At 37.3% G+C, this 24,734-nt stretch overlaps 1 protein-coding gene across 1 annotated transcript in view; it reads left to right on the top strand.

Moving 5' to 3' along the window:
* The window catches only part of USP7 (ubiquitin specific peptidase 7), a 76,088-nt gene that overhangs the window by 40,094 nt on the left and 11,260 nt on the right, over positions 1–24,734 (top strand). Inside the window, exons 3-21 of the mRNA XM_062639391.1 lie at positions 268–466; positions 2,338–2,476; positions 3,177–3,265; positions 3,944–4,052; positions 10,507–10,637; positions 13,398–13,452; positions 13,949–14,029; positions 14,127–14,217; positions 14,983–15,065; positions 16,014–16,123; positions 16,999–17,155; positions 18,260–18,404; positions 18,985–19,115; positions 20,187–20,321; positions 20,499–20,600; positions 21,281–21,386; positions 21,662–21,754; positions 22,428–22,495; positions 23,727–23,827. Coding sequence (XP_062495375.1) covers positions 268–466; positions 2,338–2,476; positions 3,177–3,265; positions 3,944–4,052; positions 10,507–10,637; positions 13,398–13,452; positions 13,949–14,029; positions 14,127–14,217; positions 14,983–15,065; positions 16,014–16,123; positions 16,999–17,155; positions 18,260–18,404; positions 18,985–19,115; positions 20,187–20,321; positions 20,499–20,600; positions 21,281–21,386; positions 21,662–21,754; positions 22,428–22,495; positions 23,727–23,827 — 2,125 coding nt within the window. The remainder of the gene's footprint in view (positions 1–267; positions 467–2,337; positions 2,477–3,176; positions 3,266–3,943; positions 4,053–10,506; positions 10,638–13,397; positions 13,453–13,948; positions 14,030–14,126; positions 14,218–14,982; positions 15,066–16,013; positions 16,124–16,998; positions 17,156–18,259; positions 18,405–18,984; positions 19,116–20,186; positions 20,322–20,498; positions 20,601–21,280; positions 21,387–21,661; positions 21,755–22,427; positions 22,496–23,726; positions 23,828–24,734) is intronic.

Below are 24,734 nucleotides of genomic sequence, written 5' to 3' on the forward strand. Positions count from 1 at the left end.
TGTACAAAAGGAATGCTCTTCCAGTACTCTGTTTTCCTGAAGGATGTTGCAGTGTTTTTTAAAACTAAAAATCAAAGCTTCAGTTGCTCTGTGCCTGTCAGGGTTGGGGGTTTTATTTGGTTGCTTCCAATATCCCACTATATAAAACATGTTTGTGTTGCATGATTGTTGAAAATGGCATTTTGGAGTGAAGAACATATCGGTTTTGGTATTGGGTTTTGGTGTGGTTTTTTTCTTTTCAAATAATTGCGTATGTGTTTGTTCCAGACACAAGTTGGCGATCAGAAGCAACATTTCAGTTTACAGTGGAACGCTTCAACAGATTGAGCGAGTCAGTTCTCAGTCCTCCCTGCTTTGTACGGAATTTGCCATGGAAGATCATGGTTATGCCACGACTCTACCCGGACAGACCACACCAAAAAAGTGTAGGATTCTTCCTTCAATGCAATGCTGAATCTGATTCCACGTAAGACCCTTTTAATTACTGTATGGGCCCTCATGTGCTACTGGCTAATCTGCATTGCATCTAAAAAGAATATTTTACCTCTCTGCAAGAGGAAAGAATTCTCACAGGGATTTGATTCCCCCTTTTCCCCCTGACCTTTCTAAATCCTAAAGCATAAGAGTAATCGTCTCTTTAGGAGCTAAAAGTAGCTTGTGTAGCCTCAAGTTTGTGGTAGAATTTCGATACATTTGTTTCATTGCTGGGGGCGTGGAGAAGTCTTTGACTGATAGTTTTCTTGGAATGGCAAAAGTTCTGGGTTTATTTCAGATTGAGGTGGTACTGGAGCTTCTCTAACCCCGCAGAGCTAAAATCCTGCCCTGTAAAGTGTGTGAGCAGGTAACTGCTTACAACTGAAGCAGAGCAGTGTATGAGGTAGTCATCTCTTGTTTAAGGAGTTCATTGCCTGTCAAGCAAGATGTGAATATATGCATGTTAGAATTGTAAATAAAATGGTTTGGGTTGGAAGGGACCTTAAAGCTCATCCAGTTCCAACCCCCCCTGAACATGGGCAGGGACACCTTCCACTAGACCAGGTTGTTCCAAGCCCTGTCCAACCTGGCCTTGAACACTGCCAAGGATCAGGAAGCCACAGCATCTCTGGGCAGCCTGTTCCAGCACCTCACCACCCTCACAGGAAAGAACTTCTGCCTAAGATCTAACCTTAATCTCCCCTCTGTCAGTTTAAAGCCATTCCCACTTCTCCTGTCACTACAAGTCCTTATCAAAAGCCCCTCTCCAGCTTTTTTGTCAGCCCTTTAGGCACTGAAAGCTGCTCTAAGGTCTTCCTGGAACCTTCTCTTTTCCAGGCTGAACAAGCCCAGCTCTGTCAGCCTGTCTCCAGAGCAGAGGTGTTCCAGCCCTTGGAGTATCTTCATGTTATTGGAGTCCTCCATGCAATCTGTGTGAATAATATAGAAATTTAAAAGATAAATGCAGACTTCTGGGACATTACTGCAGCTTATCCAGCTAGAGTGCAAAACCCTCATAGGTATCCTTTCCGATAGAGTAGCTCCATTCTGTCGCCAAATTTCACACAACTTGTAGTTCACACTGAATAGTAAGTTGCTCTTTTCCATCAGTTTTGTAATCTAAAAGGTGAGTGCTTGGTGCAAGCAGTAAGGAAGAAAGTTGTGTCACAACTAGTGAACCACTAGTCACAGAAATGGTTCACATGCAAGTAGTCACAGAACAAGGCTAATGTGATCTTCAGATGTATCAGCTAAGGTGCAGCTGAAGGAGCTAAGCAAGCAGTAATGTCCCTGCATCAGGCAGTGACAAGACCACGTGTGATCTGATATTCAGTCTGATTGTCTTGCACAGGTGGGATGAATTTGAACAAGAATGGTCATAAAGGAGTGCTTCTGAGAAAATCAGTTTTGAGAGTTTATCTTGTTGGAGGGAGGTTAGAATCGCATCCTCCTTTCCTTATTGAAAGGCTGAGTTAACCACACTCTGTAGACAGACACCAGCACTACTTGGTGACTACTACAGAGAAGGCCTAGCCATCTATATTGCAGTAGATCAGAATTAGCTCACCTCAGACAGCATTTAGGTTAAATCACTGTTACCTGCAGTTGCATGACAGTATTTTCTCAACATTGTTGCCCTCAGAAAATCTCCATTCTGGATTCATACTCATAGTGTGCCATCAGAAAGCCCCAGGGATTCATGTCCTCGATAACAATTAACCAAATCTTAACTTCTAAGGGGGAGGGGGGGAATCCTGTATGTGAAAGTAATGTCCCATAATCCCTAACAAAAAAATATTATTCAGTGACTATGACTATGCAAAGCTTGTTTCTGAGTTTCAAATGTTTCTGTTGTATTTATAGGTCATGGTCTTGTCATGCACAAGCAGTTCTCAAGATAATAAACTACAAGGATGATGAAAAATCATTCAGTCGTCGTATTAGTCACTTGTTTTTTCATAAGGAAAATGACTGGGGCTTTTCCAACTTCATGGCCTGGAGTGTAAGTAATTGGACATGTATTAACCTATTGCTAGATAGGAACATTTTTGAACTTGCACTTGTGGGTACTAAGATACCTGTAGAAAAGGATTTTCTCCAGGCTGTGTTTTTTCCTGTCATTGCTGTAGATTCTTTTTCAGTTTCTCATAAGTTCCTGTACTTAATTGTTGTAGATGGCTTTTACTTACGTTGTGATTTAAATACTCCCTCATTACTATTTCCTGCATACCTAAATGTTTTTTTTTATTTTCACTGTGATAGTCAGTGTCATTCCAAAACAACATAGATTTTCTTGCATTTCCTTGTATTTTTGTGTACGTGTACACATATTTAATGCCCTAGTAATAAATGCTACTAAGGCTTATCTCGAATTGAGACAGCTTATTAAGCATTTTCATCTGTCTGAGATACTGGTGAGAAGCAGCAGAGCCTTTGATTACTGACTCTTAGTGTCCACAGAAATTGAAATAGTACTGCAGAATACTAAAAGCCAGGAACAAGATTTCTGACTTGAGACATGAAAAGAATTAATGTATATTGAGCTGAAGAACAGTTTTATTGTTGCCCTTCAGTTTTTCTTCATTTTATTACTGCTGATAGCCCAGGCCTGCACATTAGAAAGTGATGTCTAACTGGTTGCTTCACTACAGTCAAGTTGCAAGTTCCAGTTTTCATGTTCGTGGGTTATTCCTGTTTTACAGGAAGTCACTGATCCTGAAAAAGGCTTTATAGAAGAGGACAAAGTTACTTTTGAAGTCTATGTTCAAGCAGATGCTCCACATGGAGTGGCGTAAGTATCTTTGTTTAAACACAAAATTCTTAAATCTAATATTTTTATGTTGCTCAAAATTGTTCAAGTATTTTGTGTTATTAACATTTGTAGCTCTCATTAGACATTCTCACTTTATCTCCTTTAATTGATGAATTCTTACATGGCAGTATTTTTCATTAATCACACAGATTTTTGCATAGGTTAAACTTCAGCTTGCATTAGTCAGCATAGTGTTGTGGAACTTTCAAATTCTCTATGATTTATCTAGCCTCAACATTTCTGATCTTAGAGCTGGTAAGGGTTTTAGACACTTGTGGCTCTGGTGTCCAACTTGCCTTGCTTTACAGTTGCTTTAAAACTGCCTCATCTGAGTCATTCTACTTAATGTCACTTGTAAACAGTAGTTGTACTGAAATGAGACTGGCCATTGAAAGTACAGCTCTGGGTTCCAGTGTGCTTTCATTATACTTTTTTTCTTGCCATATAGCACATCTGTAAAAAGAAAACGTAACAAAATTGCAAAACATTTGATTGCACACTGTTGTTACCAGCAGGCAGGAGTGAAGTATAGTTAATTGGAACCTGAAGTAGTAGAGAAGAGTAGCTGATACCTACCAGCAGTACTACCATAGAACAAGTACTCTTTGTTATAGTTAGTAAAGAACTATCTTGTTTTAACAACTAACTATTTCCTAGGTGGGATTCAAAGAAGCACACAGGATATGTTGGCCTGAAGAACCAGGGAGCAACTTGTTACATGAACAGTTTGTTACAGACTTTATTTTTCACAAATCAGCTACGAAAGGTAATTAATATGTGAAAGGAAACAAGGTTGCTAATTGAAATATACAGTATAAATGCTTCAAAACAGAATTATATGTTCCTTTTGCTTCCTTCATCCTTTTGGAGAAGTGACTTAAATGGTGATACATGTTCTACGTAAGCCTGAGTGCAGAAGGCTTGTTTTTTAACTTCTGCAGTTTTGGTTTTTGTGAAAGTAAACAGAGTACCTGGTGAAGATCTGACTTCAAGGAGTGTTTCTTAAACTGTATTACGGGTTCATATTGCTACAAATTGCTGGGGAGTGGGGAAGGATGACTACATCATGCAGGTCAGAGATGGAAATAATTTCTCTTTCTTGATATAGTTAAAATAGAGAAATCAATTATGACTTCTTAGCCCACGAACAGCGAGTGTATAGAAAAGATAAACATGTACAACCTTTGCAAGGGTTTTTTTGGTGCATTTTAATTTTTATTATGCTGTTGAATTTCGTGCTATTATGGTTAGCATCTCTAATTATGGAAAGCTATATAATTTTAGTAAACATAATTTTGTATTTGCTTCATTCATGTGTATTTTGCCTACTGTTATTTCTTTGCTGGAAAAACTTTAAATATCAGCTTAATGAGTATCTCATTCAAACCCAGGATGAAATATTCTAGCTAATGTATCATTTTAGAATAGTGCAGTAGCCTTAATAGAATAAAAACATAAATGATGACTTGATACTGGAGGTGACTATCTGGAAGAGGGGATATACTTGGGAAGAAATGTAACTGCACCATTTAGTTTATATTGGAGTGTCCTAGTTATCCTGATTCAAACTTCTGCACATTCCTGTGCTTATTGTATCTCAGTGAAAATGAGCTGTTCTGACTTACACTTTTTTCTGTGTATACTAATTATTACATTTCCATTTCACTTCTTTCTCCAACTTTTCCCTTTTTAATGTACCTACTTTCCACTGTCTTGGATTTTGAATCATCATTATTTAGATCATTGGCCTTTAAGTGTCCCAGTTGGGATTTCTTTTTTCTCTTTTGCAGCGTGCTGCTTACTCTGAAGCATTGCAAAAAATAGCACATCAAGCTCCAGCAGACTGTAACTGAGATCTTACCAATGCCATGCACAAGGAATAAACACTTGTTTCACATGATGCACCTGTTTCTTCCTTGCAAGATCTATAACATACTCATTCAGCTTATCATTCATTAGAACGCCTGTTCCTTTTGTTCAGCACTCACAATGTTTGTGCATTTTATGTTTTTGGACAACTTCACTTGGCTCTTGAAAGAAAGATGTGTTCTTATAATAGCTACATCTAATCCAATTGAGTAGTTCCTTTCAAGACTGTCTGTAGTCAGTAAATCAATATGAACCATGAAATAATCTTGTTCTGTGAAGAAGAAATTCTTTTTGTGATACAGATTTGTTTCAACTGAACTAATCTTTTCAGGCATTTCCCTGCAGTTCTCCAGCCCCCAAATAAGTATCAGCTTCTAGGGAGTGTTAATATCTGAAGAGTGAACATACGAGAAAGCTTGATTTACTAGCTGGTCACTGCAGCTTCCTTTATGAAAATGTTACTGGACATCAGCTGAAATGCCTCATTCTTTGCTCGTACTTCAGGTTTTCGGATCCCCCACAAACAGAACAGACTAGTGGTAGTTTTAGACAGTTTTACTTCTTGTTTGCCATTATTACAGATAAGGGAAAATCAGTAGTTATCTTCTCTGAGAAGATTAATTTCTTGTTTTCACTTTGAGCAAAGCTGTTCCTCTTAAAACAGGAAAGAAAAAAGAAAATGTGTAGTATGTTTAGTTTGCTTATCACCAATTCCATTATTTCTGTTAATCCTCTTGATTTAGAAGAAATAATGATTTCTGTTGCTGTTACTTAGAGCTTTGTTAACAGGAAAGCTGCTGTCAGGAGTAGATCTGGAAAAGCAATGAACAAAAGCAAAGGCAAGCACATACCTATTGAAAGTCAGCTTCTGATGAAGCATAGGTGGGGATGGATGGAGAAGTCCTTCCTTCCTTTCTGTTTTTAGACAGCAGATGGAAGGTTCTTAGGTACTTGGAATGAGATCCTCCCTTTATAAGCCGCCAGGTGGCTTCAGTGGTAGGGAACTGTCATGGTTTAAACCCTAGGCAGACAAAGCAAAAGAAATTTCAGAGAGTATCTTTATTTGTCTGCCTGTAACTGATAATGTTTAAATGTACTCCACCTAGGCTAAGGACAGTGGTAACTTCTAAAATTGGTCCCAGTTTCATTATGAGCCATGTTTACATGAGCCTTCCCAAGTCTGTCAGCGATACATTCAGTCAGTACATGTAGCTGCTTCCAGTCCATCTTAAAACTCTCTGCTGTTTCTTTGAAAAATTCCTTACAATTCATGAGAACATTGCAGATTGTTTGGATAACTGTATGTCGTGATTTAAACCCAGCCAGACAGCTCGATCACTCACTCCCCCCGCTTCTTGCCCTCCCCTTACTCCTGGAGGGATGGAGAGGAGAATCGAAAAGAATGCAACTCCCATGGGTTGAGATAAGAACAGTTTAGTAACTAAGGTATAACACAGATCACTACTGCTATCACCAATAATAATAATGATGAAGGAAATAACAAGGGAAGAGAACACAGCACCTCACCACCTGCCAACCGATAGCTTGTCCCACCCTACCCTACCAAGCACCGACCCATACCTCGTCCAACCCCACAGTGCCCTAGCCCTTCTGGGTAACTCTCAGTTACATCCTGGGCATGACGTGCTGTGGTATGGAATACCTCTTTGGTCAGTTTGGGTCAGGTGTCCTGTCTCTCCTTCCTCCCGGCTTCCCCTCCTCCCTGGCAGAGCATGAAGCTCACAAAGTCCTTGGTCAGACTAAAACATCATTGTTATCAGCACTGTTCCCAGGCCAAAAGTCAAAACACAGACTAAGAAGGAGAAAAATGACTGCAACTGCTGAACCCAGGACACTATACTAAAATCATGAATACTGGTCCAGTACATTTCTCCCTGATGTGGCTCTCCTCAAGTTGTCCAGTGTATTTTAACTTATATTGGAATTTCATACATAGTATTTTCTTCCCTTTTTCAAGTAGTCATCTTGACTTTAAGCAGTATGTTCAAGCTTATCAATAGCATTCTTTTACCATATCAGTTTCTAGAATTCTTCTCATATCTGTGTGGCTTTTGCTTATAGCCATTGCCTGTACATGTTCTTGTCACTCTTCTCTGTTTGTTTCCTGAGGGAACTTCTCAGGTGTTAAATTAGACATTCTGCTTTTTTCAAATGGATCACAATCCTCTCTCCTTGTTCTTGAGGTCAAGCTTTCAGAGTTGGGAGGGTAAGGCATAAAAATAAAAGTTTGTAGAGCATTGTATTTGAAAAGTGTTTGGTTTAGATTGGAGAAACACTTGAGCTTTGAGAAATCGGCTTTGATACTGTTTATCTACATAAACAGAATGAAGTACCAAAGAAGGGCTGTGCTTTAAATGTTTATTTTGTAGTAACATGTTTAGGATTTCAGAAGAAACAAAGCTGGTGTTTTTATTTAATGGTAGCTGGAATGCAGTAATTGTAAGTAAATTGTAACTTATTACTTTAATATTTCTTGAGAGGTACGGGAAAGGAATTAATTGTCCAGATGGTATATGAAGAAAGCAAATTAGAACTAAATGCAAAGGATCTAATTTTGATTAACTGTCAAGGTAATCCGAACTCGCATTATATCTTTGTGATAAAAGAGTCAACAAGTAGGTTGACTTTGAACCTGTAGTATCATCTTGGTTTGTTATGAAAAATATTTAGCATTTTAATATTTATGTTACGAGAATGCATCAGTACTGGCTGTATTTGTATTCATTATGTGACTTTTGTATCTTCATTTAAACATAGCAGGTAACTTACTATATATTTGGGGTTTTAAAAGCATTGGTAAGATGACAAAAACAGTTAATAGAGGCTGATTAAAAAGATTTGGAAGATTTGAGGCTTGGTCTTTCAACTAGTTTCTGTATCTACCTTTAGGCAGTAAAGACCAGCTCATAAAAGGGTTCATAAACCAGGGGCATCAAGAGGTTAAATTCACTCTGCAAGATGCCAACTTGATGTTCATATTTTAAAGCAAAAAATAACTTTTTGTTGCAAAATCAAAGGTATCATTTTAGCTATTCATATTTGAATTGGAGTTTGCCCAGATCAGCACGGTTAAGTGTAACTCTGCATTTGGATGATAAAAACAGAGAAGCAATTGAAAAGAATTTTCTTTGTTAGTTTTATGTTCTGATCTTAGGGAAAGAATTTTCATAACATGGGTGGCCAAAATTTACAATAGGCTGTGTAGAGAGGTTGTGGGACCTCCATTCCAGCAGGTGTTCAGAGCTGAACTGGGTACGACCCTGAGCAGCTGGACCCAGCTTTGAACTTGGCACCTCTATGCACAGGGGCAGAGTTCAAAACCTACGGAGTTCTCTTCCAGGCTGAACTACTACAAACTCCAAACTCTTAAAGCAGATCTTGGCTCATAAAAAAAATTGCTGGTGCAGCTACATAAAAAAATACTGTTTTTCTCTTAATTTTTCCAGACTAGGCAGATAGTTAGCCAGATGGGTTGGCAAAAATAATGCCATGAAGTTCAACAGTTCAACTTGTTGCTGGTGATAAAATTGAAGATGCTATTTACTTCAATTTATGAGATTTCAAAAAGCAGTTTATGCAAGTCTCAAAATTAAAGCAGAGGAAAAGAAGCCTTTTTTGCTGCCATAGAGGTGGGGCTGGGCTGTACTTAAAATTATCTTAAGGAGGTAAGGTTGGCTCTCCTTCAAGAAAAGTTGATGATAACTTTCAGCTCATTTCTATTTATGTTTTCCTTCTTACGTACATAAGTACTTGCAAATAAGTAGGAACATAAAATGTGGAAGTTACTAGTGTTCAGTCATGATTCTGCTTTAGATCATCTCTGTTAAATTTTGAGAGTTGCATATAAAACTTGAAAGATGAAAGTCTTGTGAACTATCATATTGCTTAACAGTTACATAATTAAACAGTGGTTTTCTGTCTGAATATAAGGGATTTTATTTCTTTATGATACCTTTTGATATTTTTGTAAAATTATTTTACTTATTACTGTAGCTGTTCTGCTGATATTTTATATTATTCCAAGTATTTATGTTGCTGTATTTTTGAAAATTTTTGTGGATATTCAGAACTGGAATAGGAAACTGGCCTGCCAACTTCTCAACAACTTTCTTTGCCTTTTCTCTTTCTTCTTTCCTTTTTTGCCACTCCCTTGTGTTCTTTTTGCATCAGCTTTGTCTTTATCTAACGGCTATGTCATCTGGTTAGTACCACCTCTGTACAGAGCTTTCATATAACAATGAATGTGTTTCCCCAACAATTCAGCTATGTACTGGAAGTATTACCCTTGCTCTCTATATAGCAAGCTGAAGTGCAGGATAAGTTAGAGGTGCTGGACACCTCTTGAAATCTAGGCTGGTACAGAAGCAGAGTGAGAACTATTGAGATCCAGTTACGCTCTTCACTTGTAGAAATGTATCATTCCCTGTTACTTCACAGACAAAAACTCAGGTGGCAATTTTTCTGTTGCTTAACACGTTATTTTCTCATATGCTACTAAATAGCCGAGTCCTTACTTTTTCATGTGTTGTTACCTAATCTCTTTCCAGAGCTTTCAAAATGAACATCTCCCTGTAAATACCTTTTCTTGGCTGCAACTTTTCCTTGGATATATTGGTGTACACGTCTTAAATCTCATTTCGGTGCTTGTTGAATTCTCTTAATCCCCATTGGGTCTGTTTGTGTAATTTCTTTGTTCTCAGTCCCTCCCAGATCAGTATAATCAGAGAAGTGAATTGTTAAGCTGATTATTTGCTGGACAGTGATGACATTAAGTAAAAGTGAATGTATTGGGGAATCTCAAAAGCTTCCTCTGACATCCTTCACCTCTCTTTGGATCATTTCTGTTTTCAGTTGCTTGCTGCCCTTTATTGTTTCATGTGTTTTTCTGTGTTTTTTCCCCACATGCACTATAGGTGACAGTATTCACAGATAGCCTTAGCTTTGTGCTGTAGCTTGGCTGTTTTCAAAAGCCTATAGTATTGATCCGTATATCTGGTTTCTACTGCGATGACATGCCAGCAGTGATAAGTTGTTTGAAGGTGTTAATGCTTTAGTGCATTTACTTTTCCATAGTGGAATAAGAGAACTGTTTTAGATAAAATAACCATGGATGGAATCTGTTCTTTGCATCTGTCTGACCACTGTGTGCTAAGAAAAGCCATTCCATACAATTAATATTTTTACACTACAGGATGAGATTTTTTGTAGTCTCTTGGAGTGATGATTGAATAGAGTGATATGAAGGAAGTCGCTGAAGAGGAAATAATATATTAAACAGTATGAGCATTAAACTTTTCCTTAGATACTAATGGAACTAAATGCTTTTTCAGGCTGTGTACATGATGCCCACAGAAGGAGATGATTCATCCAAAAGTGTTCCTTTAGCATTGCAAAGAGTGTTTTATGAGCTGCAACATAGTGACAAACCAGTTGGAACGAAAAAGTTAACAAAGTCTTTTGGGTAAGTTGCAGAAATTTGGGCTATTTATTAGGCTGTTACAGACTTCATGAAGCTTTTCTTTTAAAGGGTTTTATTTAAATCAGGCTGGTTTTAGAGAGGTGCAGAGAACTGAATATGTTAATGGCTAACTTTCCTTAGTTTACTTAAATAGGTTTGTATTTATAGTTAGTAGCAAAGACAACTGATCTAAAAGTCAGTTTTTTGGGGGGGAAAGGGAAAGGTACATGAGCATAGCTGGTAGTAGCAGGGTTATAGTTTACATACTACATGAAAATTGCATTGCACATTTGACTTATCTAAAATTCAGGACAAAATACGTTGTTGAACCGTTGTAGTTCGTATGTTGTTGTTTGGGGGTTTTATAATCTAAATCCATTTTAAATTTAGAGAAATGTCAGGAATTTGCATTCCTCTATTGTTCTGCGTTGATGACAGGTGTAACATTTCCTTATAGCACATCCAAGGTGCATGTATATTTGCCTGTGCGCAATTTCTGCATTTAGTGCTGTATTCTGCTTTGTGATTGAAAGCTTAAGAGGAGTATCTGTTGCATGAAGTAAAGGTGTTTGAGCACACGCACAAAAGTAATTCTTCACATTTTCCTCATTCTGACACCCTCTTTTGCTTCATAAAATGATACAAAAATGCTTGCATTATGTTTTAATTTTTGCCTCATATCTAGTTCACTGGCTGGTATTTTTTCCAGTCTGGTGGTACTTCTTGTGGTACTCCTTGTGAGATGGTGTAATTTTAAAATTACAGGGTGTAATTTTACATCTGGAACATCTAGACATGGAATTCTAGAATTTCACAATATAGCTGTATTGAGGGTGTTGACTTTTTTTCTTTACTAGCTTGATGTTTAAGCTGAGCACAAATTAGAACAGAAGATTAAGATTAGCATAACCTCTACAAGCCTTCTTTTTGCATGTCGTGTAACAAGGTGTAGGATTTTATCATAAACTGTTCTAAAAGATTATATTTTCATTACTTTGCCCAGTATTTGTAGACTTCTGTGTTAATTTGACAAGCATTTTTTATTTAAAAATAAGGTAGGAAGTTTGTATTGTCTTTTTCACATAGGGTCCATCCTGCATCTTCTGCTAAAGCTTGTAGTAGTGCTCTGTCCTGATAAGACTCCTTGTAGCCTTGCATCTATATAACCTTTACTTTCCACCTTTTGGAGAATTTTAAAATGAGACCACCTCAGCCACTTCATTGTTGTATGTTTATCTGGTCATACCCTCTTCCTACTAGCACACTGTATGTTTAGTTTATTTAGTTTATTTTTGCTGTCCTGTTACACTGGAAGGACTTGCTGATGCTATAAATATTTCATCTTGAGTTAAGATCCCAACTGTGCCTGCCATCTTCAGTAGCATGAAAAGGCTTTTTCCAAGGGTGTTGCAGATGCTTAATTTTGTATCCGAGAGCAAGGTTTTAAAGGTGTTTTCATGCCTGCCTTCATTCTTGGGAAGGAAGTTTAGATTATGCTTGAAGATTTGGTCTTTCTCACCATATTAAATCAGAGAGGGGTTTCTGGCCTTGTGAGATCTATCTACATGCTGGGCATTGAGAGTTCTTAAGGAAGTTTGGCTGCTTTGAGTAGAAAGCAATCCATTGTCTGAAGGAACCCCATTTTATCCTAGTAGAATGTAACCTTTAAGATGTCTAGTATTGAAAGCCTAGGGAGTCAGAAGATTGTTTTCCGTTCTTCATTCTTAATTATCCAACAGGTCCCTTCCTTCAGCTTGTTTAAGTGTGGGCCACTACACAGTTGTTTTGGCACACTTATGGGAGTAGTACGCTGCCCTGTGAGTCAGCAAGAAGAAAGTGGGAGGGGAAGGTAAAGTTGGTATTGCTCCTGATCACCCCTGTGATTGTGGCTTCAAAGGCTGGGGTTGAACCTCATGCTAAAGCTAGAACCTACAGTAAACATAGGTTATCTCATATGGCTAGCAATGATGACTTGAAAATTAGTTGTCAGAGACTTAAAAAGTATTCTTGAATTTAGGTTACAGAGTTCATAGGATAAAGTATTTCATGTGGAAACTAAAACCAGTTTATGCTGCTTTTCATTCAAGGCAGTAGTGCTGAAACCCCTTGATGCAGTGTGCCAGGCTGTTGCTCTCACCCCTCCTTTGACCTGACTGTTCTTGCATAAGGACAGTTTGGGAAGCCGGATGTCTCCTTGGATCCTTGAGGTGCTATGAGTTCAGGATTAACTGTTTAGATGAGCACAAAGGAGCCAGTATTTCCTATAAATCCATTTTCTACTTTTCATGTGCTGCAATAATCCCTTGAACACTACTTGACTGCACCTGAAGGGCCCTCAGCAGAGAGGCAGCTAGAAGCAAACTGCTGCGGAATCAATTCTGACGGCCTTCAATTGGTCCCAGACCCTTTCTTCAGAGGTTTTTGACGTGAACTGAGACTAGGTTGTGGACAGGAACAAGAATTCTGCTAGCAGCAGCATGCCTCTGGCTGCCTTCCTGGTGCCTGTCCCCAGATCCATAGAGAGGGAAGGCAGAGAGGGCACGACTTGCTGCCAGAATGTCCTACAAGTTCACTGCCCCTTCTTCCTGCCGAGTAAATGCTACATGCCTGAAAAAAACAGTGCATCAGCCAGTACTAAATCTCAGAGTCTTTACATCTTGCTGAATATTAAATTCTTGATCTGCTGAGAAATCATGAAAAGGTCTTTTGAGCTGTAAGTTTTCTGCATAATATACTAATTTTGTATTAATTTGCCTTACAAAGGTGGGAAACTTTAGACAGCTTCATGCAACACGATGTCCAGGAATTATGTCGAGTGGTATGTTTTTACTATTTCTTACTAAACTGTGATGCATAAATTTGTCTCTTGATATTGTGTATACATAATATAATGTAGTAACAGTTCTAGTAATACTGAATGTACTGATTAGTTTAAGCTAAGTCTCCCAGACACAGAGGTTTTTCATTGTTTTGTCTTTTTTAAGAATGGGATTGTGTGGCTTTCTGTGGGTGAGGAATTCATAAAGGATAGAGAAGGCTGAAAATAAAAGGACTGTATGCTTGTGATTCTTGTATAGTCATGGAGCGAAATGCAGTTTTGAAGACACAAATGCATCATTACATTTGTGAGTTTTTCCAGACTCGAAAGAATGTAGCAATGTAGTTTTTAGGGGGAAGACAGGGATTTGAAGGATTATAAAGGAGATGGCAATAAGAGTAGACTAATATTTCATTTTTATTCAGATGACTTAATCAGTGAAGTAGTCACCAAAACCTGCAAGTTTATCCTATGTAAAAGCTAATTTTTCTTTCAGCTGCTTGACAATGTGGAAAATAAAATGAAAGGCACATGTGTAGAAGGCACTATTCCTAAACTGTTCAGAGGGAAGATGGTGGTATGTATTTAATCCTTTAGGGTTTTTTTATTTAAATAATTAAAGTCAGCAGTTACTTGTATACGTTGAAACTATATGTTTCTCTTTTTATTTACAGTCTTACATCCAGTGCAAACATGTAGACTATCGATCTGAACGAATAGAAGATTATTATGACATCCAGCTAAGTATAAAGGGAAAGAAAAATAGTAAGTGATATGCATCAGTCAAATATTTCAATGTCTTGGACACCTTTAGTGCCTGTTGATTTCAAATGGTTTTCCTGGTGCTCAGCACTTTGAAATATCATTGTTTTAAGACACCTCATTGAAAACATTTTTGCTGAAAATGTTTTTTGCTTACGTAACCTTTTTTCCCTTCTCCCATTTCCTTTCCTTTCTAATTCTCTCACTTACCTGTTTTCATAAAACTATGAATTTTAGGAGTTTTCCTGGTGCTTACTGTGCCATAGTGGTAACAGTAGTGTCACAATAGGTTATCATTTATATCTGAAGTTGAGCTTGGAGGTAATAGATTCTCCTTTAGATCTAACCAATAAGCAAATAAAAAGAATGAACTAATTGGAGCAGCATAACAGTGATCCCTATCATCACTTTACCAAGTACTTGGCAAACAAGACACGAAAAAGGCTAAATAAGAGTCTAGCAAATGGAATCATCTAGCCTTGATACTTAACAGTTGCAAAGTGAGAAGAGGAGATTTGGCAGACAGCTGTAACTGTGATTTTAAAATCTGTTGGTATTCTCATTTGCAGTGAGAGTTCCTACAGTTTGGTGCATTTTGTGACATTATTAAGCAATATAAATTCTTTAATTTCAATAAAGACAAATATTCAAACATGAACTCATGTTTTAATGTTACTTGATTAATACATTGTGAAGCCCTTAGGCTTAGAGTATGCTTACATTTTTCTTCCTTATTCCCTACGATTCCCTCATCTTATGTTCTTTCAGTTTTTGAGTCCTTCATTGACTACGTTGCAGTGGAGCAGTTGGATGGTGATAACAAGTATGATGCAGGAGAACATGGCTTGCAGGTATTTTTTAAATTTATTTCTCCGTCCTTGATAAAATAAGAAAGCTGTGGTAGCCAAAAAATGTTGCAAAACCCATTCTAGGTTGTATCAACTGATTTTGGTGATGCTTCTCCTTAGACAACCTTTTATGTAGCTCCTCTCAATATCTGTTAGATTTCTTAAAATGGAGCTTGGATTTTAAAACGATCTAATTAGCAATGAGTTTTATTCTTATACGTGTGTTGTAGTGACTAGAATGCTGAACTTCTCTGCTGATCTCAGGCCTGAGAAGTTCTTTCTCTAAGAGAAGTCTGTTCTTATGTGTATCTTGTAAAATAGTGGCATATCTCTTAAAGTAATGTTAGGGAGGTCATTTTTCTATCCTCAACAAGAACACCAAATGAACCCCTGGAATGTCACACATTTATGTTTGCACACGTTTCTGAGCTTTTCAGCTGCACTTTGCTGCACCCACTGCAGGAAGCTGAAGTCCCTTATAAAAATATGTTTTACTAAAGCTTATTCCTCCAGCTTCCATATACCAGGCTTTGTCAGTAATATAGTATGTATTCTTCAGCTGTTCTTAGGAAGGTGCGGCATGGTGGCCAAATACTTGTTTGCAAGATGCAATGAACGTGAAAATTTTAATTGATCAAAATAGAGTTTTTACCTTTGTATTCTTTTTTATTTATACAGATAACTCACCCTTATTGAAGTGAGGTGTTCACATATACTTGTATGAATGGCCTAAATTTAAATGAGGTCTAAGTGTTACTGGAATAGCTCTTGGGAAGGTTGGTGCCATGTTATGATAGTTAACTTCCCCCCAGGGTTTGAACTGTTCTTTGCACATGGCGTTGTCAAGCGTATAAAATAAAAGCCCGTAAGAAAAGTGTCTGTAGCAAGCAAGTATTGAGAGTTGCTAAAAATGTTGCAATTTAAAACATCTGTTTCCTTTAAAATGTCTAGGAGGCAGAGAAAGGTGTGAAATTCCTAACATTGCCACCAGTATTACACCTACAGCTTATGAGATTTATGTATGATCCTCAGACTGACCAAAACATCAAGATAAATGACAGGTAACTACTGGTGGTGTTTGTTGTGCTTGGGGGGGGGAATGTTCAGTGTAGCATTTGGGCCTGTGAATGTATTTTACCAAAAAACACTTTGCCAAAATCCTATTTTGGATTCAACTCTGAGGAAGGTGCATACAGTCACGTATGGTGGAGATCTCCAGAAACTGCACTGATTGTATGTTCAGGTTCTGAGTAACAAATTCAGTACTCAAACAGTTATTTGTAGCTGTTGTTTTGAATACGAAACAAGTGAATACATCTTTTAGTACTTTGTGGAGCATTCTTTGTGGCACTTGTGGGAGGTTGCTACATTCCCATTGGCTGTCACAAGGGTAAATAGGATGAATAGGTAGACCTCTGCTTTTCCTATCTTATTTCCATGCCTGCTCCCTGTAAGTAGAGGCTGAAAATTTCTCAAGGAGGTGCATTATTGATTGTAGACTTAAATCTGTATTGCAACAGTTTCAGTCTCAGCCAGAAAGGTTGACTGCAGCAGCTGAAAGACATCCCAAAATCAGGTTCCAGTCCAGTGTTACCTGTGCTAGAAAAGCTGTATTTATGTACTAGAAAATAACAGGTTCTGAGCTTCTTCCTTTGGCACAGTGAATCTAAACCAATGCTATTTCAATTCAAGTGCTCTTACCCTTGTAACTGAGGGCATACTTTTTCAGAGGTGCTTATGAAGGTTGTTCTTATTCCATATTAAACCAGTATAAAATCTGCCACTGTAAGCAGTGTATCCTGGATAGAAATGGCATTGTAGCAGTAGCTTGTTCAGGTTTTGTAGCATGCTTTAAGAGTAACTACTGATGTCCTATGTAATAACATGCATCTGTCTTTACTATGAATATAACCAGCTTAATTCTTTTCAAAACTAGGTTTGAGTTTCCTGAACAGTTGCCGCTAGATGAATTTTTGCAAAAAACAGATCCCAAGGATCCTGCAAATTACATTCTCCATGCAGTTCTGGTACACAGTGGAGATAACCATGGTGGACATTATGTTGTTTACTTAAATCCAAAGGGGGATGGCAAAGTGAGTATTGAAAAGTGCCTGAACATATTTGTGCTTTGTGAATACTTGCAGTTTTTGTAATGGGCAAATCTTTGTTCTTTGAATATTTGTTCGCTAAAAGGAAGAGTGTGCTGGCACAGTCACCTCATCTCACAGGGGGTTGACTTCATTTAGTTCTTAGCTTGGTACTCTTTCATTTGGTGCCTGTTCAAATGTATTTGGAAAAATTCCTTCTTATTTACAAAAAATAAAAGCCAACAACAGCCCACGTGTCTAGTTTTTGCTCTTCAGGGAGGATCCTGCATTTGAAGGCAGTAAAACAGTTGCCTTCTTAAGAGGAGCAGCTTCATCTTTGCTGTTACATGTTTTGGGCAAAACTTTTAAGTAAGGGAATCCCTTCAGTTGTGTGTGTATACGCATTGAAGTTGTGCTGCAATCAAAGTTTATCCAGCATTCTTTCTTAGGCTGACTTCATGCTGAAGCAACTATGAATATTTCAGATGTTGCCATGACTCAGAAGTTCAGTATCTTTGCATGTCCCACTGTTACAAGTTTAGATGAATTAATTGTACCTGTTTATAGCTCAGATGCCTCTTCCCTTAGGTTGACTGCGTTTGTGTGCATATGACTGTCCACAGTAAAAATAGGTCAGACTTTGCTGTGAATTTCTTACTGTTTGTTTCTTAATTGGCTTTATTGTTTTAATCAAAAATTTGCTGTAAATTACTTTCAGTGGACAAATAATTACTAGATATCTTGTGCATCACTGCTTTATATATTATCTTACAACAAATAAGATCAATTTTCTAATTCATATAGAAATGTTTGGTATTTGAATAGCTGTTTAAGATAAAATTCGTTGAATAATTATTGGGGTTTTGATATTCAGTGTAAAATGTTGAACTATTTCAGTAAAGATTTGGTATGTACAGCCTGCCTTATGCTGAGCACCAGTAGCAGGTAGAACAAATGATACTGAACTAGGGTTTTTTTTAAACTCGTGCTGCTTGAAGAGCTGTTTTAATTACTGCAAGGAGACATGTCAGAAATAGGTGTAATTTACCATTCAAGAACGTGGTTTTGTGTGGTGTATAAAATTATATTTATATAAATTTTTTTCTCTAGTGGTGTAAATTTGACGATGATGTTGTATCACGATGTACAAAGGAAGAAGCGATTGAACACAACTATGGAGGTCATGATGATGACTTATCCGTACGGCACTGTACGAATGCCTACATGTTGGTTTACATCAGGGAATCCAAATTAAGTATGTATACTCTGCATGTGTTCCAAGTTAGCTTTTACGTACCGGGATTTAGGGCTATATTTTACATATGAATTCTTAACAGTCTTCCAATACAAAAGGACTTCATTAGTTGCAGTTAGAATTTTTAGATTCCGTGGGATCAACTGGCCTTTCTGTCTTTTGACAAGCATGTGATAATCTAGACGTCTTGTCTTAGCACAGTAAGGCAAGATTGTGTATCTGCAGAGTTCCCAGCCTTGTTTGTTTTATAGGATGGACAAATTAGTGAGCTACCTTCAGTGATGGAAACTGAATCAAATTAATTACAAATATGTAAAACAAACAAAAAAAAATGAGTGGCAGCAAGTATTTTTTTTAAACCCTGAAATGAATATTTAATTCAGGAGCCTATGATAGGCACTTCATGGAAGTACTACATTTTTGCTTGGAATAGAAAAGGCTTCTTTTGCCAAAACATGATGATATCAAACCATGTTTTTAAATAAAAGATGAAAAAAAAACTGGTTTTGACTTCAAATCACAGGAAAGTCAAGTGTGTCTGAAGAAAACCCTGTTTGATATAATAAAATCTGCTTTGTAGGTGAAGTTTTGCAGCCTGTCACGGACCATGATATTCCTCAACAACTTGTAGAAAGGCTACAGGAAGAGAAAAGAATAGAAGCACAGAAGAGGAAGGAGAGGCAGGAAGCTCACCTCTACATGCAAGTGCAGGTCAGCTTTTGAAACAGATCAAGTTGCAACTATCTTACTATTAAAATTCAGAATGTTGAGCCACCAAAGACAAACCTTCATTTTAATTTTTTTCATTTGTGTTTGGAAGTAGTGTTTGAAATTAAATACTTACAAGCACTAAAATCATAATATTTACATATGCAATTAATCCTAATGAAACAAACATGTTATAGACATGTCTATTTCCTCTAGAAGTTAAGTGGTTGCAAGTAGAAGTGGTAAGTTCAGGTGAGAGGAGGGAGGACCAGGTTATTTTAAATGGCTCCCTGCCACTGCAGTTTTATCTCCTTCAGGAGTTATTTTCTAAAATTAGAATGTATCTGCCCATAGGCTGCAGGCCTGGACTACTGCCAACCTGAGCTCATCAAGTAGAAGCAGAAGGAGAGTGCTTATATTTGCAATTACCTTTTTGGAAAAGCCAGATGGACTAGATTATTATGAATTGCCTTAAGGAATCCTGTTTATGGCTCTTTCCAGAGCCCACCTGGCACAAGAAAACAGAATTCGTTTTCCATTTGCCTTCATGTTTCCTTCCATCTTCTTTCTGGTGCTCATAAGTACACTTATCAGTGAAGCTTTACTTGTTCTACACTGCAGTTACACCAGAGCTGTTGTCAGTGGAGAGACTGGCAGAGTTGCACAGTTCATCTTTCTGTTGACCAAAAATGCATGGGAGCTGTGGAATATCTAGTAGACGTTTTAGGCCGGCCTCCTTGCATAACAAGAGTAGAATAATTATGTAGCCTTTTTTTAAGTGCCAAGATTGCTAGAGCACATGTTTTCAAGATTGGGATCTAAGCACAACTGGGTTTAATTGTGTGGAATTTGTAAGATTTACTGTATTTTAATTACACTGATTTGACTATCAATCACAATTTAAAATAATTCATTAGAGTCTGTATACTTGCAAATTTTCTTCATGAGAACATAAATATTGTTAGCACTGTGCCACTATGCAGAGAGCCAGTGATGTTGCATAGTAAAGCATCATAAGAAGCTACTACATTGTGCAGTTAACATGAATAGTAACCTTTAAGTGTAATTTTCCAGATAGTGGCAGAGGATCAGTTCTGTGGTCACCAAGGCAATGACATGTATGATGAAGAAAAAGTAAAATACACTGTTTTCAAAGTATTAAAAAACTCCACGCTTACGGAATTTGTTCAAAATCTCTCTCAAACAATGGTAAGTTTCCGGTAGCTGAATATCTATGTATATTTAGGATTGCTATGTGGTCTTTATCTTCTCTAAGTATTGGCAGCAGTAATAATACAGACCTTTTAACATAGAAGAACTGTTTGGGTTTAATAAAAGTATCATTTTTGTTTGTTTGTTTCCTGTCACAATTTCTATTTATTTTAGGGATTTCCCCAGGATCAAATCAGATTATGGCCAATGCAAGCTAGAAGTAATGGAACAAAAAGACCTGCAATGTTAGATAATGAAGCAGATGGCAGTAAAACGGTAAATATTCACTGATTGAGGACATTATTTCTGTAAATGACCCACGATTTTTAGTCCTCTAAGAATGTGTACATTTGGGGCATCAGAGTTTTCAGGGCTTTGATTTAACCTGTATCTGGTAAAGCTTAATATTTAAGAAGACTTGAGATTTAGTGGATTGACTTGGATGGGAGGCAGGAATGTGGTCTGTGATTAATCTTCCATGAAGAAAAAAAAAAGATCATGAATTCTTATGTCCAATTTCAAACAAAAGTGTCTTTTTGAGTCCTCCATTATTTGGGCAGTGATGTCTGGATTAATGAAATGTCTTGCTTACTTTGACGCAGTGTTTTACAATTTATCACAGAAAACTGATCGGTTTCACTGTCATGTTACTTCTCAAAAGTAATTTTCTTGCCATAATAAAAACAGCTGTAGGTGTAGTACTTAAGTGACAAAAGAAATAGGTCAGTTTTAAATAAAACCTGTCATTTGTGCTTAATTGAAACTTTTTTGGTGTCTTTATCTCTGTCGTCATTTCTCTTAATAAACTTCATAGAATTCCTGTCATTATTGCAACTAAAAAAAATAAATCTCCCACCCATAGAATGTCAGAAAGTATCTGATGAAAATGCAGATATCCAGTTATATAGTATATTCTCCAGAGACTTTTTTTTCTTCTTCCATATCTTTCTGTATAGATGATTGAGCTCAGTGACAATGAAAATCCATGGACAATATTTTTGGAAACAGTAGATCCAGAGATGGCTGCTACTGGAGCAACATTACCCAAGTTTGATAAAGATCGTAAGCATATATGCTGACACTTGAGTAAATACAAAATACTTTCATGTTGGCTATATCTCAGAAAATTCACGTTTTTAGAATCACTGAAAAAAATTATATGTATAAAGTTGGCTTATAAAAAGTCAGCATTTAAGAATATTCTTAAGGATGCTGATAAAATTAATAAATCAGGCATACCTTTGTTACTGTTCAAAGAAAAATACTGAGGTCATATCCCCACCTTCACTCTCCAAATAAGCCTTACTTAATTTTAAGTCTTGTTTCTTAATTTGTAGATGATGTAATGTTGTTTCTGAAGATGTATGATCCGAAGACTCGGAGTTTGAATTATTGTGGACATATCTACACACCTATATCCTGTAAAATACGTGAGTACTAAAATTCAATTTCATGGCTACAATAGAAACTTTTTAAAGACAATGGATTGCATATCTTTTTTAGTTTTTTTTTTAATATTTGTTTTATTAGTTTTAATATTGCTGTCCAGTTTTTTTTCTATTTCAAGTGGTTTTGGTTGTGGAATTTCTTCCTGCAATAGCTTTTAAAATAAGTCTTCTACAACTTTTCACTATGGCCGCCTGAGAACAGCTGCTCAGGCTGAGTTGGTGTGAGCCTTGGTTTTTATATGGGTCCATGTAAAGAATTCAGCAAATGTCCACGGAGTAAAAATACTTCTGTTTGTCATTTGGAATGTCTGATTTTGTTGAGTTGTACATGCTTTCCGAGTTTTGTATTTTAGCATGCTCATAAGAGATTAAATATTTTCTCGGGGGGGGGGGGGGAGCTGTGCTATTTCATCTCTTTGATCTTGGGTGGCCTTGCACATAATTTTTTTGTTACTGTTGTTCAGATTAAGTGGAAGGAAAACTTAAAAGTCTGTCTTTTGTTGAATGTCAATAAGGGAAGCTTTAACCTAGAAGGCTCTCAGGCATTTTTTGAACTATTTATCCAGGGTAGAAAAATAGGTTCTCTCCTTATTGCTGGAGGTCTCAGTAGCACTTAAAGTGCAACACATTTCATGATCCTTTTCTTTTCCTATAGGTGACTTGCTTCCAGTTATGTGTGAGAGAGCCGGATTTCCACAAGAAACTAACCTTATCCTCTATGAGGTTTGGACTGATAGATTATTTTTTTTTTGTAACATTTTTGTCTTTTACATGGTATAACTAGAGGGGGGAAAAGCTTTATTGGTTAAAAAAAAAGATTGCTCATAACAGTGGTAATTTATAAACCGTAAGCACTCTGTAACATGCAGCTGTGAAGTCTGCAATGCTGCAAGAGAATAGCAGCACACAGTTAACTTCAGAACAGATTTCAAATTAAACAACCAGAAGTGTGAGGCTTTAAAACGAAAAAACTTCTTCATGAAATCCTGCATGAGCAGCTTTGATGTGCTGAATCTGTGCATATCGTCTGAGTCACAGAGTTAGATGAACTAATAGTGCTAACATTGGTGGCCATCATATTTTCAATGCCCTCCTTAGGCAGTGGGCATGAGAAAATGTTTCATTTTCTCTTTCCTTCCCCAGGTCAGAAGTCGGCAAACAAAGTACTTAGTCTGGTAACATGTTTCTGCCCAACTACAGAAATAACTTTATAACTGCTGTATTTAATGAATGCTGAAAATGCAGATCTTGCTAAGGCAAAGACCTTGCTATAGTAAGAACAAGCAGTTGTTGGGTGGTTTTAATTGTGAGTTTTGTTAGTAGTTACACTACTTTCTCTGGTTCCAGCGCAGCACATACGCTTCCATCCTAAAAAGCGGAACTGTCAGGTACTCTACTATGTGCCAGTCAGGGCTGTAGATTGACTCCAGTTTGTTTAGACAGGTGTTTTTACCCCAGGAGGTCAACTTACAAGTGTAAGTATGTAATATGCATATAGGTATTTTATAGTATACACATTTTTAATATGGCTTTTTTTTGATTTCTTGACTTTTTTTTAATTAAAAAAGGCAAGTGATTTGCTATACAGAAGTACTGCACTATTAAAATAAGTGAGCATAATCAGTGTTGTCTAGCTTCCTGGAAGCTGCTTCAGTAGAAAATGAATCTCTGAATTTTGGAAAGTTTTTAGTGCTAACAAGATAATGCTAGATGATAAAATACTTCTGAAAATTGCAGTAAATTGAGGGAGACTCCAAAAGTAAAAATGAGCAGCCAGCTTTATGAGTGACAATTAGATGTATCTGGACCTTAGCTAAGATTACACTTGATTTTGTGTGTTTGTTTTAATTGTAAGAAGATACAGGTTATTTTAATGATTTCTTCACTATTGTGACCTTTACTTGTATGTTTTATTTTTATTCTGGGATCAACAGTTTTTTGCTCTTTATTGCAGGAAGTTAAACCCAATTTAACAGAAAGGATTCAAGACTATGATGTATCTCTTGATAAAGCTCTTGATGAACTCATGGATGGTGACATCATAGTGTTTCAGAAGTATGTATTTTAAGGGGCTGGCTTATCGTTGCAGTTAAATCACCTGGTTCACTTTGAAAGCAGAACTTCTTTAACATAGCTTTCTTAACAATAGCAAAGTAGTTTTCCAACAGTAGACATGTTCTCAGCAGTTCTCGTTTGTTTATTCAAAGGGGAAACAAAAATAAAAAATTCTACCAATATTTTAATTATCCCATGCCACATTATTTAAGCAAAATAAGGTTTTGTGCCAGTTCAGAAAACTAGTAACTGTATAAATAGGTCTTAATATTACCCAAGAGTATCGTTCAGCAATGTGTCTGAGTTCAGCAGCTTTTTACTGGGAGCCACTGTAATTCAGACCCTGAATGAAGGGGCCTACCAGCATTTCAGCTCTCAGGCTCACTACCATTCCCACTATACAAGGCTCTTGGCTTGGAGCTCCTTTCAGCCTAGAACTAAACTAAACTGCTTTCCCTTTTTTTCCTTTTGCTCATGCTCACAGTAAGGTCCTTAGTCTGCGGTGATGCAGTGCTCCCAGTTTGCCTGAGCATATGCAACTCATAGGTGTACTGGTGCTTCAACTGGAGCTTTCTCCAAGGCAAAAGGAGAACTCCTGCATCTTGTATCCATTAAAGGGATCTTTCATAAGCTTGTCAGGGCTATAAATCAGCATTTCAATGCTCTCACTCCTGATGGTCACACCCAACTGTGTTGCTCTGTTTCTCTCCATGGGCTGACAGTGGGTGGAAGCCAGCTAGTCTATCTTCAGCACTCTTACCCCAGATTATGTGAGATGAATGTATTTCTCATGTCATGCCTTGGAACTCGCATTCCCTGTTGACCCAGTTGGTGTTATGCACCTTTGGCTGGCTGCTGACTCCTGGGTAAGTGCACAGCTTGTACCCTGGTGCTATTTCTCTGCTGA

This window comes from Pezoporus occidentalis, unplaced genomic scaffold, assembly GCF_034315485.1.
Source record: "Pezoporus occidentalis ecotype Australia unplaced genomic scaffold, CSIRO_AGI_Poc_V1 ctg60, whole genome shotgun sequence".
In the NCBI taxonomy this organism is placed as follows: domain Eukaryota; kingdom Metazoa; phylum Chordata; class Aves; order Psittaciformes; family Psittacidae; genus Pezoporus; species Pezoporus occidentalis.